Below are 16,245 nucleotides of genomic sequence, written 5' to 3' on the forward strand. Positions count from 1 at the left end.
AACCAATTCCTCCTTTCCTAAAGTACAGCTGTAATTATTTACAGATATCCCTAGTTTCTTGGGAGCACAGCTGCTATGAGCAGACTGTTCTCTGCCTTCTGCAGGAGTGTTTCACACCCAGGCTGGTGTCACCACATGGCACAGCTCTGTCACCTGTGCAGGCAGCAAAGCCTTTCCCACCTCATACTGTGCTGCTCTGCAGCCACTCCTGTTCCTGCTCCCAAGCCAGAGCCCTGCTAACACAGGCACGTGTGGCTTTAGCTGCTTAGAGGTGAATTCTGGGCTGGCTTCTCTTTTTTTTCAGTCTGAAATTCCTCAGACCTTCAGGCCTTATTGGTCTTGATGCAAAAACCAAAAAAGATTTGCAGTTCTTAAGGTGGCTCTGCACTTAACAGGAATGCCCCCAAGTAGGACAGAAAAATATGTAAATGTGACATGTCTTATTTTTATCTGCTGGGTGTAAACAGGATGCTTCCAATGCAAATGCAATGTTATGGTTTTCACAGCAGCAGATCCAGCTTCCCCTCTCTGCCTGCAGCTTATTTTTCTTTACCAGTCACCAGTTTTTTTATCAAACTTGTAGAAGTTCTATCACCTTGTCTATCAAATTTCATTCAAAGAGACCTTAAGTTCAAAAGCTATTTGGAGGAGACAAACTGTCAAGTGAGCAGGTTGACTACGTAGTTACAGAAATCTTGTTGCTTAGGAGGCCTCAAGGACTAATACAGGGAATAAAAAGGGTGTCAGTATTCCTTGTCTTGTCCTCAGTGTCTTTGGCTTCAAATTGCTTTTCAGGAAAAAAGCAGTCTAATTGTAAATTGATGACTGTAAGGATATGTTGAAAGACTGACCTTTTTGTAGAGGGGCTTGAGAGGCTGGGGGAAAAGGTGAGGTTGAGAATTTGATGTTAAGAATGGAGTCAGAAGGAGTTCTACATCTCAGATGCAGAAAAAAATGCTTAACTATGAAGTGTATGCAATAGATAGGTTCTGAAGTCCCACAGATAGAATTTATACTTAGCTTTTATTATAAAAACCTTGTTTTTAAAACCCATCTTAAGAACTGTGATGTCTGGGTCTTGCTTTTAAAAATCTTCTGTTTCCTTTGAATATTACTGTTCCTATTTTTGCATTCATGGTGCCTCACCTGTATTCTGAGGTAAAGGCTTGAAAATATCAGATAAAAATGTCAACAGTCCTGGAGGTCATTGACCATCATTTATCTGTGCCTGAATAAAAAATGTTGTTCATGTGAAATGGGAATGTTTGCTCAAACAAACATCAGACCACATTTTAGACCACATATTGCCCAGATAAGTTATTAATGAATGATATTATATCATAAAATCAATAAGTGTTGAAAAACAGTAAAACAACATTGAAAAGTGAATTGGGAATTGTCTGCCCAAATCCATCTGCTTCTCATCTCCAGTACTGGATGAAGGGCTTCTTTGTGTCACTGGCCTGTTTTCTGCAGGACAAGGACAAGCAGCCCATGACAGTTCAGAGTCCTGGGAGGAGGCGAGGAGCACTTGGGGTGTGGCTGGAGGGATGCAGGGTGTGTTACTGCCCAGCTGCTTTGCTCATATTGCCTGGAAGCTGAGGCCAGGCCAGAAGATGGAGAGTTTCAGCACAACCTGGGTATGTTTTTAGGATGATTTCCTCTCTCAGAGAGTCACTGTGTGGGGACAAGCTGCCCATGTGGGTGTACTGGAGGGAGAATGCTGCACTGCTGGCCCACTCACAGATTGGCATAAAGGTGCTGAATCTGCTGCAGGATTTGAGGTCCTGATGACTAAATGCTACCAGCTGTTAATAATATCAATGCCATATGGAGTGCTGCAGTATCCAGGTATGTCCTGAGGACAAAGGAAACACAGAAACTATACAACTTCAGACTCCTTCTTGTAATTCAAGAATTTAATCTTGGACATCAGTACCAGGACTCTATTATGGCAAACACTGGTGGTGGCCCAGGTGACACTGAAACTGGGTATGGCCTCTGTGCTGGAGTGGCCACAGCAAATAAAGGAAATGCTCATGACTCTGCACTGACCACTGGTGCTTCGCTGATCTGTGCTGGAGGTACAGTTACTGCTCAAATAAACACCCCTCCTTCTGTTTATTTTTAAATTAGACAAGTCTTTGAACCCAAATCCCAAATCCAGGTTAGGGAAATTATTGATTCAAATGTAATTTCTGAGCCTCATCTGCAAAACAGGCTACACGGTATCCAAATGAAATGCTCAAAACTGGGCATCCAGACTTTCCAGTTTCCCCTGCTTATGTTCACATCAACTCCGCTCCATTTATCTTCACTCACTGTGGCTGTGCAATTTACTGTTGTACGGAGCCCCAGTCAAGAAAGGAACTGAGTGAAATGGGGTATTCGTGGCTGTGACTAGCAGTTAATGAAGCTGATTTCTTCCCCAGTGCTACTTTTGGGGAAGAATCTGGTCGTGTATGTTGATAAAAGTCTCAGTAGTGTCATTAAATTGATGGAGCCACGGTGAGAATAGAATCGACATGCAAACAGTTAATAAAAAGAACTGTGCAGCAGAAGTGAGAAGTGAGGTGATTAACTGAAAAGAGGAGCAAACCCAGTGTTTTGAAAATCCCTGAAGTGTGACAGGGACTCACTGTTCCCTGACTCACTGAAGGCAGCCATGGTGCTCGGTGTGAGGGCTTGGAGCAGTGCCTTGGGATCCCAGATTTTGGCTCATGGCAGATCAGCAGTGCCTTGGGATCCCAGATTTTGGCTCATGGCAGATCAGCAGTGCCTGGGATCCCAGATTTTGGCTCATGGCAGATCAGCTGTTCCTTGGGATCCCAGATTTTGGCTCATGGCAGATCAGCAGTGCCTGGGATCCCAGATTTTGGCTCATGGCAGATCAGCAGTGCCTGGGATCCCAGATTTTGGCTCATGGCAGATCAGCAGTGCCTTGGGATCCCAGATTTTGGCTCATGGCAGATCAGCAGTGCCTGGGATCCCAGATTTTGGCTCATGGCAGATCAGCAGTTCCTTGGGATCCCAGATTTTGGCTCATGGCAGATCAGCAGTTCCTTGGGATCCCAGATTTTGGCTCATGGCAGATCAGCAGTTCCTTGGGATCCCAGATTTTGGCTCATGGCAGATCAGCAGTGCCTGGGATCCCAGATTTTGGCTCGTGGCAGATCAGCAGTGCCTGGGATCCCAGATTTTGGCTCATGGCAGATCAGCTGTTCCTTGGGATCCCAGATTTTGGCTCGTGGCAGATCAGCTGTTCCTTGGGATCCCAGATTTTGGCTCGTGGCAGATCAGCAGTGCCTTGGGATCCCAGATTTTGGCTCATGGCAGATCAGCAGCAGTTCCTTGGGATCCCAGATTTTGGCTCGTGGCAGATCAGCAGTGCCTGGGATCCCAGATTTTGGCTCATGGCAGATCAGCAGTTCCTTGGGATCCCAGATTTTGGCTCATGGCAGATCAGCAGTGCCTGGGATCCCAGATTTTGGCTCATGGCAGATCAGCAGTGCCTGGGATCCCAGATTTTGGCTCGTGGCAGATCAGCAGTGCCTGGGATCCCAGATTTTGGCTCATGGCAGATCAGCTGTTCCTTGGGATCCCAGATTTTGGCTCGTGGCAGATCAGCTGTTCCTTGGGATCCCAGATTTTGGCTCATGGCAGATCAGCAGTGCCTGGGATCCCAGATTTTGGCTCATGGCAGATCAGCAGTTCCTTGGGATCCCAGATTTTGGCTCGTGGCAGATCAGCAGTGCCTGGGATCCCAGATTTTGGCTCGTGGCAGATCAGCAGTGCCTGGGATCCCAGATTTTGGCTCATGGCAGATCAGCAGTTCCTTGGGATCCCAGATTTTGGCTCATGGCAGATCAGCAGTGCCTGGGATCCCAGATTTTGGCTCATGGCAGATCAGCAGTGCCTGGGATCCCAGATTTTGGCTCGTGGCAGATCAGCAGTGCCTGGGATCCCAGATTTTGGCTCATGGCAGATCAGCAGTTCCTTGGGATCCCAGATTTTGGCTCATGGCAGATCAGCAGTGCCTGGGATCCCAGATTTTGGCTCATGGCAGATCAGCAGTGCCTGGGATCCCAGATTTTGGCTCGTGGCAGATCAGCAGTGCCTGGGATCCCAGATTTTGGCTCATGGCAGATCAGCTGTTCCTTGGGATCCCAGATTTTGGCTCGTGGCAGATCAGCTGTTCCTTGGGATCCCAGATTTTGGCTCGTGGCAGATCAGCAGTGCCTGGGATCCCAGATTTTGGCTCATGGCAGATCAGCAGTTCCTGTCCGGGGAAGGAGAACACGCTGGTTGTGTTAGAGAAACCTGAGCTGGCAAAGGTGAAACTTCCCCAGGGAAAAACAAGATGCTGTAATTCGAAGACTTGATAAAAAAAGGGAATGCTGACACAGCCTAGAGCTCCTACTGCAACAAGAATTAGTTAGAATTTGAATTTTAGGATTTTTCAAGAACTATCTGATTTTGAAAGTTTTTCTACTCTGAAATGAATTAAACCAAAATATATTGAACTTTCTCATAATGTAGGATTGAAATGGAATTATTTTTGGCTCAGTTGATATGTTTCACACATCAGTTTTTAGCTAATTTTAATCCTTGAAGCAATTAAATTACTTCCATATATCAAATTTATGTTCGTAAGATTTTTGCAGACTGAAAATGCAAATATAGTTTCTGTGAATATTAATTCTACACATTTCAATATTATTTTGGCCCCACTCAAAATAAAATCATACTTTATATTTTATTTATAATAATAAAATAATATATTTTAATCAACTTGCGTAATGCCAGGATACTTTGACAAAACCATGTTTTTTTGTTGGAAGGCTCTTTAAATGTAGAAATTTTCCAGGATCTCTTGGGATGATACAATATAATAAAAGCTTCAGAAACAATATTTTATTGATTTTGTTTTGAACAAATGGTCTTACAGATCTGGTGGCAACTGGAAAAAGGCTTTATGGTTTCATACAAACCCCTTAATTATTGCAAATATCGGTGTACTCCTGGCCACAGATGACATTTCTTTCCTATGTTCATTCTTTTTCTTCTTGTCTTCTCATTTATTTATGTTTGTTTTTGTCAGAACAATTACCATGTCTGACTTCAGTGAAATCGATTTTTCTTGGCTGCAGGCTGTCGAGTGTCCCTGTGGCTTTTATTATAAAGCAGTTAATATGACCTATCTCAAGGAAGAATTAGGCTGATTTTTTAAAATCATTGTTTTTCCTGCACAGCAGCATCGCTAGAGCATAACAATCTCAATCGCCTGGATTTGATTCTTCACCAGCCAGAATTATGTGCAGGGGCTTCACACATGTCCAGGCTTTTCCACGTGCTTTACGTGAGGTATGAAGCATTAAGAAAAAAAATAATCTCTCTTTTCTACGGGGAATGAAAAGATAGGCTAAGCTCTTCCCATTATCATAAGAAGTTTACCCACAAAGCAGCAAAACCTCACTAGCTTTTAATGCCACCCAGTGCTGCAGTGCTGTTCCCTGTCCGCGCCCTGTGCCGCGCGGTGAGCCTCAGGCCCGGGAGCGTCGCTGCTCCGGGGGGTTTGGTGCCAGGCTCAGCACACCGGGGCTGTTCCCCGCTGGCCTTGGGGACACAGGCTCCCGGGCAGTGCTGGGGGAGCCCGCGGCCGGGGCTGACCCGCCCCGCTTCCCTCAGGAGCTGCTCAAAGCCGGGGCTGCAGCTCCTGCTGCATGGCGGCCGTGCCGCAGCTGCAGGGGCAGGGGCAGAGCTGCAGCCCGGGGTCCCTCACACCGTGCGGCCACTGCGACACCGCAGGGCTGTGCCCGCCTCGCTGCCGTGACCACACACAGCATGCCGGCTCACGGCCAGGGCCTGCCCCAGGCCTGCCCCCTGCCCCGGCAGGGAGGCGGCTGCTTCGGTGAGCCGTGCCCTGCTCGCCCCGCTCAGGCCCCGCAGGACGGGCCCCTGCCCGCCAGCCTGGTTGCCACACTTGGCTCCCCATGCTCCCCATGCCTTGGGGAGCAGCCATCGCCCTCCGGGCCCTGGCAGATTTTGCTACCAAGGTTATTTTTTTCTGATGTCTTCGGGCTGTGTCAGCCCTGCAAGTTCTTTTATCCTGCACAGTTACCTTTCCTTCATGCTATGCCTGATGGGGGGAATTTGAGAATTAAAAGCCAAATACTTCTGTTGGAAAATGCCTCAGTTAAATTTCTTTTCCCAATCTGTTCTTGTGCTTTCGTAAAACTGAGAATGCCAAAGATGAAGACTGTAACAAACTATTTATTTATTTGAAGGTGTTGCACAAATTGGAAACCATGTTGCTATTTTGCTGTTATTTTGTTGCAGATAGTTGAGGTGCTTGGGTGCTGGCTAGACGGTGGTAGGCTTTCTATTTATCAGAGGATGGAGGATGCCTTCTGTCTGCTTTGCTTCTCCTGGACATGAATCTGATAGAGAAGGTTCTTCAGGAAAAGGGAGAATAATGGGTCCAGTGACTGGTTTGGTTAAATATGGTTTGTTTACTTGAGTCTTTTCCCCATCACACCTGTGGGCAGATCCTACAGCCTTAGGAGGAGCCGGCTTTCTGTCTTTATGTTCATTTTGACTTTCTCTTAGGCTATGGAAAGTGATGTCCTCATTTGAAGGGGGTAGAATTTTAACCCAGCCCACTGTTTTTTCCAGGTGTGGGGAAAAAGGATTGGCATCTGAAGGGGAAGCCTGTTGATCCTGCATGGATTTTCCAGGTGTCTGATTAGCTTCCTGGTTTTCCTCTTCAGTGGCAGGACCCTAAATAACAAGGAATAAGCATTATCTAAACTGAAGCAGTTACAAATTCCTTCAGATATGAAGATTACCCTTCCCACTAAGGATCTGCTGCATCTCTAGTCCTCCAAGACCAGCTACAGAACAGAAGCTCAAAGGATAAATGGACGTAACTACTTCTTGTGCCAGTGGAGATGGGTGCATGAAACTTGGGTAACTACAGTAATATCCCCTTGCATTCTCTTTGTGATTTACAGTTTCATTGTAGGGCATTCTGAACACATTCTGCAGGATTGTCTCTATACTCACTCTATTGCCTTTTTATCCACCCAACAACAGTCTGTTTTATCACAAGAGAGATTTCTTCCTGATCTGGCCTTATCACTTTCTTGAAGCACATCTTTGTGAATAAGAAATCTTTAAAATAGCTAGGCTTTCTAAAGTTCAATACTTGTTTTGTAAAAGAGTATTACTCTTGCAATATTAAGATTAGATTAAGAAATACCTGCTGACTGAAGATTTCACAGGATATTGTGACAAACTGTTCCACACGACTGTTTACTACAGAGCCTTTGCAGAAACCGATTTTCTGTAAGAAGAAAGTACAAGCATTTTTTTCACAAGGAGCCTGATACTAAGCTCCTATCTTGTAAAATAAGTGATTATGAAAGGCTGAATAGTTATAGCTTTTAAGTGTATTTGTAGGGATAAACAGCTTGGGCAAATTTTTATTTTGGGATTGGCAACCTCACAAAGGCAGGCAGTGTTTTGATAAAGGCCTTGTGTTTGCAAAGGAGGGTTAGGTAACACAATAGCAAAACTAAGCTGGCTACTTAAGGCCAAACTACAACAGCTTGCTGAAATTCTCCTGCAGCAGAATATCCCTATGCAGGCAAGTTGTGTGTGGAACATAATATAATTTTCCACACAGAACCAATTTCACGCTATACTAGTGAAAGGAACTGTGACAAAAATGCTGTTTCTAGTAGTTGTGTATAGGTATATACATCTATAGGTATCATGGCTTGGATCTCACTTAAGATGGGGCTTGAAATGTTACCTCTTGACAACATGCCTGTTTAGTCATCCAGTTTATCTTACAATTTTTTTCCTTAGTTCCTATATGTTTTCCTTAACTGACCTGATTGCAGTACGAATATACTCTTCATGCATTGTTAGTGATTTATTTTCTCTCTGTTTCTTTGGAGGAAATCCTTTAGACTCATTCAATTTTGTGAGGTGATTGCTACCCCACCTTTTTCTGAATTGTATTTTTTTTGTTTTCTTTGCTTATAGACTTCTGGTAAGAATTCAGAACTCTTGCTGAAATGTCTCTCTATTCTAAAGCAGTCTGTAGTCTTGCAAGAAACCATTGATCTATGATCCATAAAAAGATGACTGTGGATTTTGGTTCTTTTCTTCAAAGAGCCAAGGAGATAAATACTAAATATTTGCTGAGGAATCATAGTATCTGGAAAACTGGTGTTTATACAAGGAAATGTACTTACAGCTACTTCTGGTGGGAGTGGCTCACACATCGAGATGTCAGCAACCGTGTCATCTTTGGAGCAAGATGTCTCCTGAATTAAAAACTCCACAAAATGTGCAGGACCAATGACCCACTGCAAATGAGAGGCCAGTGGCAATTAGAACTTGTGCATGGATCAGGAAGAATAAAGAATTTCTACTGAGCTTGACATTTATTAAAAACTCCTGCTATGGAAGGAACAGGTGATACTTGGGCAGTACTGTTAGTTGTGTTACAGTGAATTTTTTTGCCAGTGCTGCTTTATTGCCTTGTCAATTTTTACTTCTTATATGTGCACAATCTTAATAACTCATGGATTGGTGTAGTGGAAATGATTTTAGATTTTGTCATAAATTAGCATCCACACAGAACTACATAGCCAAAGACCCTCTTCAGTGTCTTGTTGACAATTTCTGGTTGTTTTAATGAACAGGATCATTTTACTATTTCTGAAATTTGGGTTAGAAAATTGAAGTGATTAAATAGTATATTGTAGTAACATCTGACAGTTTAGATAAAGAAGAAAAACTTTGCTATCTACACATACTGAATTTAGAAAGACTAGATAATACTGTGGTAAACAAAGAGTATTTAGCCATGAGATCATGGGCTCTCTGTTAGTCTAAAATTAGTTCTAAACCATGCTTATATTCATTCAGTGAATTACAGGTATGTATTGGAAGGTATGACTGTGCTTTATTAAATACTTTCTATTAAGGGAATTGTGAATTCATGGTGGTGGAAGAAGAAAGAGTTAACAGAGAGGCTTTTCTGAACTTTGGAAGTAAATCTGTCTTGACTTCTGCATTTCTTTTTGCAAGAAATGGAATCAGAGTCTTGGATCACGAAGATCAGGAGTATTCTGAATAGAAGGATTCTTGAGGGCTCAACAAAATCAGATGAGCCTTGGATTACCTGCATTGAAGCTCTTGTGACATTGAGGACTGAGAAGTAATGAGTTTCTTCACTCTCTCCATTGAACTTGGCAAGGCTTCGGACAGCAGCCCCCAAGTATTCAGGCTTAGTTGGAGAATCATCAACTGGGCAGTCGGGACACACTGACCAAATATATTTGCCTGGAACTTTTTATTCAAACACAACAATGTCGTTAGAGAAGGCATAACCATAAAAGCATTGACAGTGTAGGTCGCTGTAAATGCATCTGTGCCCCCAACCCTGCCCACTTGTCTTCTACTCCCCTGGAGTAAGAATATGAGGTTTGCACCCCTCAATAATTTTGAATCTTTATGTATTTACAGACCCATAAAAATGTTGCAGTGGAGGCAGATACCAAAGGAATAGTTCAAGCTATTGACAGTGGGCTTGCTGCTTTTCCTTGCCTTTCACAAACCCACAAAAATGTTTTTTGGTTCAGAGGGTAAAAGCCCATATAGAGGCTCTGCTGAGTGTCACAGAGGTTAAAACAGTTATTACTGAACTCTTTTGAGCTGCATTACCTCCCTGGCCTTATGATCACTGACTTGAGAAAATCAGGGCAGCTGAAGCTAATGAAGAAACTGCGGAGTCATAATTACATTTAAAATTTAAAGTAATGCTATTTGGCAAAGAATTTTTCCAGTTCTCTTATAAAGAGTATGTTAAAGACATACCTGGTTGTAAAGTGCACTCATAAGTATTCAGATGCGTAATATTTCTTGCCTGATTAATATAGATAATTGCTTTGCATTGACCATAAACCTAAAACAATATGAACATTTAGAAACAATTAATATTGTACCCTTTACTGATCATCTAGTACCTAGACAGGAGTGGTTTCTTTTCCTCTTGCAATTATGGAATTCTTTTCAATACAAAAGTTTTGTTAATACTCAAATGACAATGAAGCATATTTCTAAGCATCTCATTTAAAAACAAAAGGCCAGCTCATCCCCTGGTGTGATTCTGAGCTGTACAGATGCAGTGCTTGATTGCTGGGTGGCCTGACCAGGGCCACTCTTCGGGCAGCTGAGAAGTGCCCAAGTGTCACAGAGTGCTCCTGGGTCTCTGTCCTGGCCTGGGTCTATGTCTGGAACTCAGAGAGTTTAAACCCAGAGATAATTCAGAAGGATTCAGTCACCTGTCTTCCACCTTCCCCCTTTTCCCTATAATCATAAGGAGAGTGATAGGAAGGACCATAAATCAGTTTTGTGGCATAGTAGGGTCATCCTTGCACACAAAAAATGCTGACTTTATGGCTGAAAAAAATACTAACCTATTAATATCCATTGTGCTTTTATATTTAAAAGTTGAAAGTATGTTCTCTGAGAGCTTCTTAGATAGTCCTACATGTGTGCTCAAGGCCTCTGGACATGCATTTCTTGGCTTCACTGAAGCCATATAGGCCATATAGGCTCTGTGCCCTTTTTCTGCTGAAAACACTGTAATGAGAAGCGAGTAGAATTATTTTTATTTTTTCCTAGATTTTCATTGAAAAGTTAAAATTGATTTGCCTTAGAAGCAGTCCAGGAAATTTTAATCATAGTTTTTTAATATATATATCTATACACACATATATGAGCCTTGTTTCTTGTCATTCTTCATTTTCTAAGAGTTTTTTCAGATGTTCAGAGCAGTTTTGGTCACCTGTAGCAACAGTCTTGGACCACTTTCGGTCTTTGCAGCTTATCTTGCTGAGATTTCCTTTTTCTCCAATTTCAGTGCAATTTTTGCAAAGTTGTCAGAATAAAAGTGGAATTAAACTCACTCACAAAAAAAATCCCATGTTATATAAAAGCGTGTTTCTTTTATTCCCTCCTTGACAGGCTGTCTTTAAAATAAACTCTTATAGGGTTGCTATAAAAAGCAAACCATTATTCTAAATAGTGTCCTAGCATGGCTATTTAGTTTGGTCTCTTTATTAGCTCTGGTCAAAAACTGTCTTTTAATTTCCACTTTTTAAAATTAATCTTACTAGTCTATAAACTGACTAGAAGGTACAGAGTAAAATTGTGGATGTTATAGAATGGCCTTCAATTTTTTTCTAAGCTTTGTTGCCAACTAAAAATGCAAGTGTAGGATTTTTGCAGTCAGTAGTACCTGAGTAACTCACTGTATGTGAGATTAAATAGAAAAGTAAAATCCTTACAGTTGAATGAGCAGGTCTGGTGTTACAGTTCTTCCACAACTTTTTGCTGAGTACATGGCACTCAGTATCTACTACATCCAAGATGAGATAGAAGACAGAACCAGTGATCTCCTGAAAGCAAGAAACAAAAGGGTCACATCCCAATTTTGTATCAAACAAAGTAGGGACTCATAAAAAGGAGAGATGAAGAAATGGAAAACACACAGGTGGAATGCATAAATATCCTGAAAACTGAACATCTCTGTGACACAAGTGGAAAATCAGGTGAAATTCAGGACCTGTTAGAACAGGCTTGCTCATGCAGGTAGCCAGCTTTATTATAAAGAACAGTCCTTTGGTCAGTTTAATTCTTCTGATTCTGGTACCAACCAGAACCCAAGAATAAAGACTAAACATGTTGATGTTTTCACTGTCAACTGCATTTTATTATCAGATCTGAAAGGTAGGTTATTTTGCCTGAAATAAGAATGAGATTGTAAATACCACAACTAATAAAAAACTGCTAACATGGAACATTCCCAGCAGGCATTAGAAAGAGAAATATCTTATTTCTTAGGGCAGTGTCTTCTTCAAGTGTGGATGCTTTGCACTTGCTGTGAAGAGGCAAAGGCTGCATTGATAGAGAAGCCTAAATATTCTCTCAGCTGTCAGGGAGTCCTGTGAGAGACCTTGCAGAGTCACATGGATGTCTCAGACTCACATAAAGCTTCAGTCCAGTTCTGACCTGTGCTTAAGTCCAGAAACCTTTATTCAGTTCACTGCAGCACAAAGCAATTCAGGCTCATCTTTCCAGGCAAGAAGTACAAGGAGGGACTAAAAATACAGCTCTGTATATCTAGTGCTTACATCGTGTAGTGCAGGAAGATGAGATGCTGCATGGTGCAGCTCCTCATTCTGCTTCCACTGTAGACACGGGTAAGCACCTTTCCAGCATATTTATCAAGGATACAGCTTAGCTGGATCATGTTTTATTTATATCCTTAGTGGAAAGCTGGAAAGAGGGCAGCTGTCATTTATACAACCTAAAGAACTTAGATGTGAGCGTTCACTGCGTGTTTAGACTGAGATTATGTCTTTGCTGCAGGGGGAGAAAAACCAAAACTGAGTGACAGCAGTGTTCATTCATCCCTGCTTGATTTCATTGGTCTGTGGAGAAAACTCTAAAGGGGCAACAGTCTTGTGGAAGTCTGGGGCTGATATCTGTATCATTTTGGCTTTAGTTTTGGCCTCTGTTTAACAGTGACTAAATGTCAATCCATAGGGCCTATGAAGCTGGAGTACTGTTGGCTTTTTTGTCTTCATACTGCTTAGAAAACCACTAAGTGGTGTCTGCTCTGGAGTTCTGAGCAGACTGAGAGATACAAACTACTCTGATCACACCTACAGAGATCTGAGGGATGGTGATTTTATGTGAGCTCTACCATGTATACTAGTAATACTAAACCCTTTAAATATGAAAGGGCAAAACTAAAATAAATATAAAGAATTAATAAATTGTTTTGTCACCATTGTCTCTTAGTTCTATTCTTACATATGCAACTTCTCATGCTTTCTACTATTTTTTGTATTTTCACATTATCTTTTTTTCCTAAGTATTCTATAAAGTGATCTGGTAATGCCTTACACTGACATCTCAGGGCCTGCTTACACTAATCCTGAGGTTTAATTTGAAGGCTGTGGAAAGATCAAAAGTTATTTTGACAAAGAGTGACACAGAGGTGCAGCAGTGCTGTTTGTGCAGTGGCACAGCAATATGGCCACACCTGGCTGCAGAGATCCTTCTGTGGAAGGGACTAATCATAATTTTCTGTTTATGTACGAGATATCTAAACACCATGATGATAATTCTCTCTAATATGGTAGCTAATACAGCTTATATCAGTAAACACAAAGACCAGTCAAAGAGTAATTGCTATTTGCTGAAAATGTGTTTTGGAGTAGTGCAGCATTTGGTACAAGTTTGTAACTTTAAATATGACTTCTATAAGAAAAAAGACACCACTAAGACTATCCACATGAAGAAGAAATAGCCAAGAAAAATGTGCATCTTTAAGGAGTCTTATATTTGGAATTGGTGACTTGAGCTTTCCAACTGGTTGTTAAGGTATTCTGGAGGCAAAAACACACAAATACCTCATTAAAGAAATGTTCCTATAATCCAATGTGTTTGGTGTTAGGTGGGTTTCCTCAGCTGAATCATGAATATTGATTATAAAGAGTGGTGATCTTAGAAACACTAAATGCATCCAGGGCAGACCATTTCTTGTTGCCTATAGGTCTCTTGTATAATACCAGCTCTAATAAGCAGATAAGTTTATTACAAAATCTACACATCTTTTGGTCTACCTGCTTCTGTATGTATCATTCTCCCCCAGGGAAAGGATAATTTGGAGCTTATTCAGAGCTCAGCAGATCACTGAAGATTTAATCATCCTTATTTTAATTTTCATTACAAGACCGTTATGCAAAGGCCTTTTGATATCTGCTTAGTATTGAATAAAAAGTTGTATATCTTTCCATTGCCAAAGAGATCCCTTCCTCAGCACTGCAGGTGCCAGGCTGCAATGTGTGCTGGGCACTGGGAGCCAGAGATTGGCAGCAGGGTGACCTGGTGCAAGGGAAAGAAATAAAATATTTTGGCATGTTTTTGTAATTTTGGTTGAGTGCCTGTCAGTGAAGCTAATCATGAGTATCTTGTATGAAAGCAAACTCTGTCCTACTTGCATATAGGTTAATAGCAGATGGCTCATTAGTTTCAATTAGAGCAAAGCTGAACCACAGGTTGCTTAAGGGCAGATTTAAATTTGAAGTAACTTTGAAAATGTTTTTATCCTCAGTACTGCTTAAGAAAGTGAGAGGAAGGACCACTGACTGGTGCACAGGGAAAAAAAAAAAAAACCCCTTCTTCATTTTTTTGAGAGGATTGGGAGGTGGCACAAGGCTGTTACTGTCCATGAACCCATAAGTACTGCTCCTTATGTACTCAGTCCCAGCAGCAGCAACCATGGGACAAAAGGCTTAGAATGTCTAGTTTGTTATTGCAATGTCTTGAAACACTTTATTTACAGGATACAATAATAGGTAAAAAAAAAAAAAGAAATCACAAAAGTAAATAAGTAAATTAAACACCCAGATGAACAAAGTATGCTTGCTCTAAAGCAATAAGTTAAGTCTTTAGGAAATTGAGTGACAGACAAATCACAACCAAGGACCAAAATTCTCCAGTGTTGAGATACCTTTGGCACAGGTGAAGGGAGAAGTAGGGAGATAACTGAGGTGGTTTGCAGCATGTCTGCCCCCACCATGCTGCACTCTAGAGTGGTCATAGGGGGCTCTAATTGTTGTCAATAGGGAATAGCCCCAGGAAGCGGTCTGAGTACCAAACTCCATGAAATAGCCCCAGAAAGGGGTCTGAGCACCTAAGTCCCTGCCTGGTGATGCGGATTCTGGGCCAGCTCACCTGCATCATGCAGAAAAATTCTGAAGAGACCTGATCCAGTTGCTCAGCGGGCACATTCTGTCACCTGAGCAAGGCAATATAGAGAACATAGTACAAAACACAGCAGAGCATCTTTAGCTGTGAGATCTGGGGTTGCTGGAGTCCACAGTGTGCCTGCAGGAGCCATGTCCTTGTAAGAGCAGCAGGAAGAAGTGTCATATCCTTGCCAGCACAGATCTTTAAGCATCTGGCAACGAGCCTAATTTTGTTTAGCATTCAGAACTAAGCCTTTCAGGTAAGCTTATGGGAAGTGAGCAGGCATTGCAGGGAATGCTAGCAGCAGGCTTCCATAGTGCTTAATCTGCTGCAGGCCCTTGTGAATTCATTTCAGGCTGTCCCTAGTTAGTGCCAATAGATTCAGTTATTGTAGCACAAAATTGTCATAAATTAAGCGCACACAGAGAAATACGATACTTGAGGAAATGGAAGTGATATTCTGTAGGTATTTCCAGTGCATTTTTTGCCCTTGAACTGGTTTCAGATTTCTTCTGGAGAATGAGTCATCTTTCGGAGGTCTGTGAAGGAATTCCTTGGTCCCAAGCAGGATGTGTTTACACCTGTTAGTGCTCATATCTTTTGTGCAAAACACACTCTGACTTACTAGCCTTTGCACTCCAACTGCTCAAGGCAGTGGGAGGAAGGTGTAAAATGAAATTAAATCAGAGTAGTGGTGTTTCATATCAAATTTGAACTGATGCCTGGAGCTATTCCAAGAGCCTGCAGCAGAGAGTCATGACTGAGATTTGCTCTCTAATTGCCCACAGTGTGATGAAATTGTTTCTAGTCTGTGCATAAAGCTGACATGGCCTCTGGAGTCCTGTGAATAGAGCTTTGCATTTGGCTTTGGAAGTATTTCTTCATTCAAATAGATATTTCTGAGAAATAGACACAGGGAGGAGCATATATTGAGCAAGAGGGTGACTTACCTGCGGCTGTTCTAGGGCACTGACAATTCTGTAGAGGCTGAGTACATAGCCCTCTTCTCGGTCAGCATTGATCTGGCGGAGAGCCAGGTCTGCAGCCTCCTCCACTGCAGGGTCATTGCAGGGTGGGCAGAGCAGGGCAGCCCCTGCTCCTTGGGCAGGAGGGGCAGCAGTGCAGGAGCAAAGCACCTGCATGCCAAAGAGCACCCAAGCAAGCCAAACCATTCTGCTTAGAGAGCCAGTGCTGCAGATGAGGGTCGTCGGTCAGGACGGAGGGGCTGAGACCTGACGAGATAACGGACCTTTATAGTGGAGCTGTGTCTCTTCATAAACTTGTGCCCCCTTTTTATTGCATACTGACCATCACCTTTAAACTTACAGCTGCAACAGTAAACACAAAGTCAATGATTACAAGGTTTTACAGAAGTGTTGTTGCCCCCTCTGAGACCAGACA

At 42.4% G+C, this 16,245-nt stretch overlaps 1 protein-coding gene and 1 long non-coding RNA gene across 2 annotated transcripts in view; one reads left to right on the plus strand and one right to left on the minus strand.

Moving 5' to 3' along the window:
- The window catches only part of LOC137479821 (uncharacterized), a 131,851-nt gene that overhangs the window by 44,744 nt on the left and 70,862 nt on the right, over positions 1-16,245 (plus strand). The gene's annotated exons all lie outside the window — the stretch shown is intronic.
- FETUB (fetuin B) lies at positions 6,256-16,106 on the minus strand. The gene is made up of 7 exons (XM_068200414.1): positions 15,795-16,106; positions 11,370-11,480; positions 9,895-9,982; positions 9,200-9,366; positions 8,265-8,378; positions 7,262-7,345; positions 6,256-6,780 (listed from the first exon to the last, which is right to left on the minus strand). The coding sequence occupies exons 1-7, from the start codon at positions 16,014-16,016 to the stop codon at positions 6,364-6,366; spliced, it is 1,203 nt and encodes a 400-aa protein (XP_068056515.1). The 5' UTR covers positions 16,017-16,106; the 3' UTR covers positions 6,256-6,363.

Source organism: Anomalospiza imberbis, chromosome 10, assembly GCF_031753505.1.
Source record: "Anomalospiza imberbis isolate Cuckoo-Finch-1a 21T00152 chromosome 10, ASM3175350v1, whole genome shotgun sequence".
Lineage (NCBI taxonomy): Eukaryota > Metazoa > Chordata > Aves > Passeriformes > Viduidae > Anomalospiza > Anomalospiza imberbis.

Coding starts and splice junctions, on each gene's coding strand:
- FETUB (XM_068200414.1), bottom strand. CDS start 16,016: ATGGTTTGGCTTGCTTGGGTGCTCTTTGGCATGCAGGTGCTTTGCTCC. Junction 11,481..15,794: donor GTGCCCTAGAACAGCCGCAG/GTAAGTCACCCT, acceptor TCTTGCTTTCAG/GAGATCACTGGTTCTGTCTT. Junction 7,346..8,264: donor CACTCCCACCAGAAGTAGCT/GTAAGTACATTT, acceptor TTCTTCTTACAG/AAAATCGGTTTCTGCAAAGG.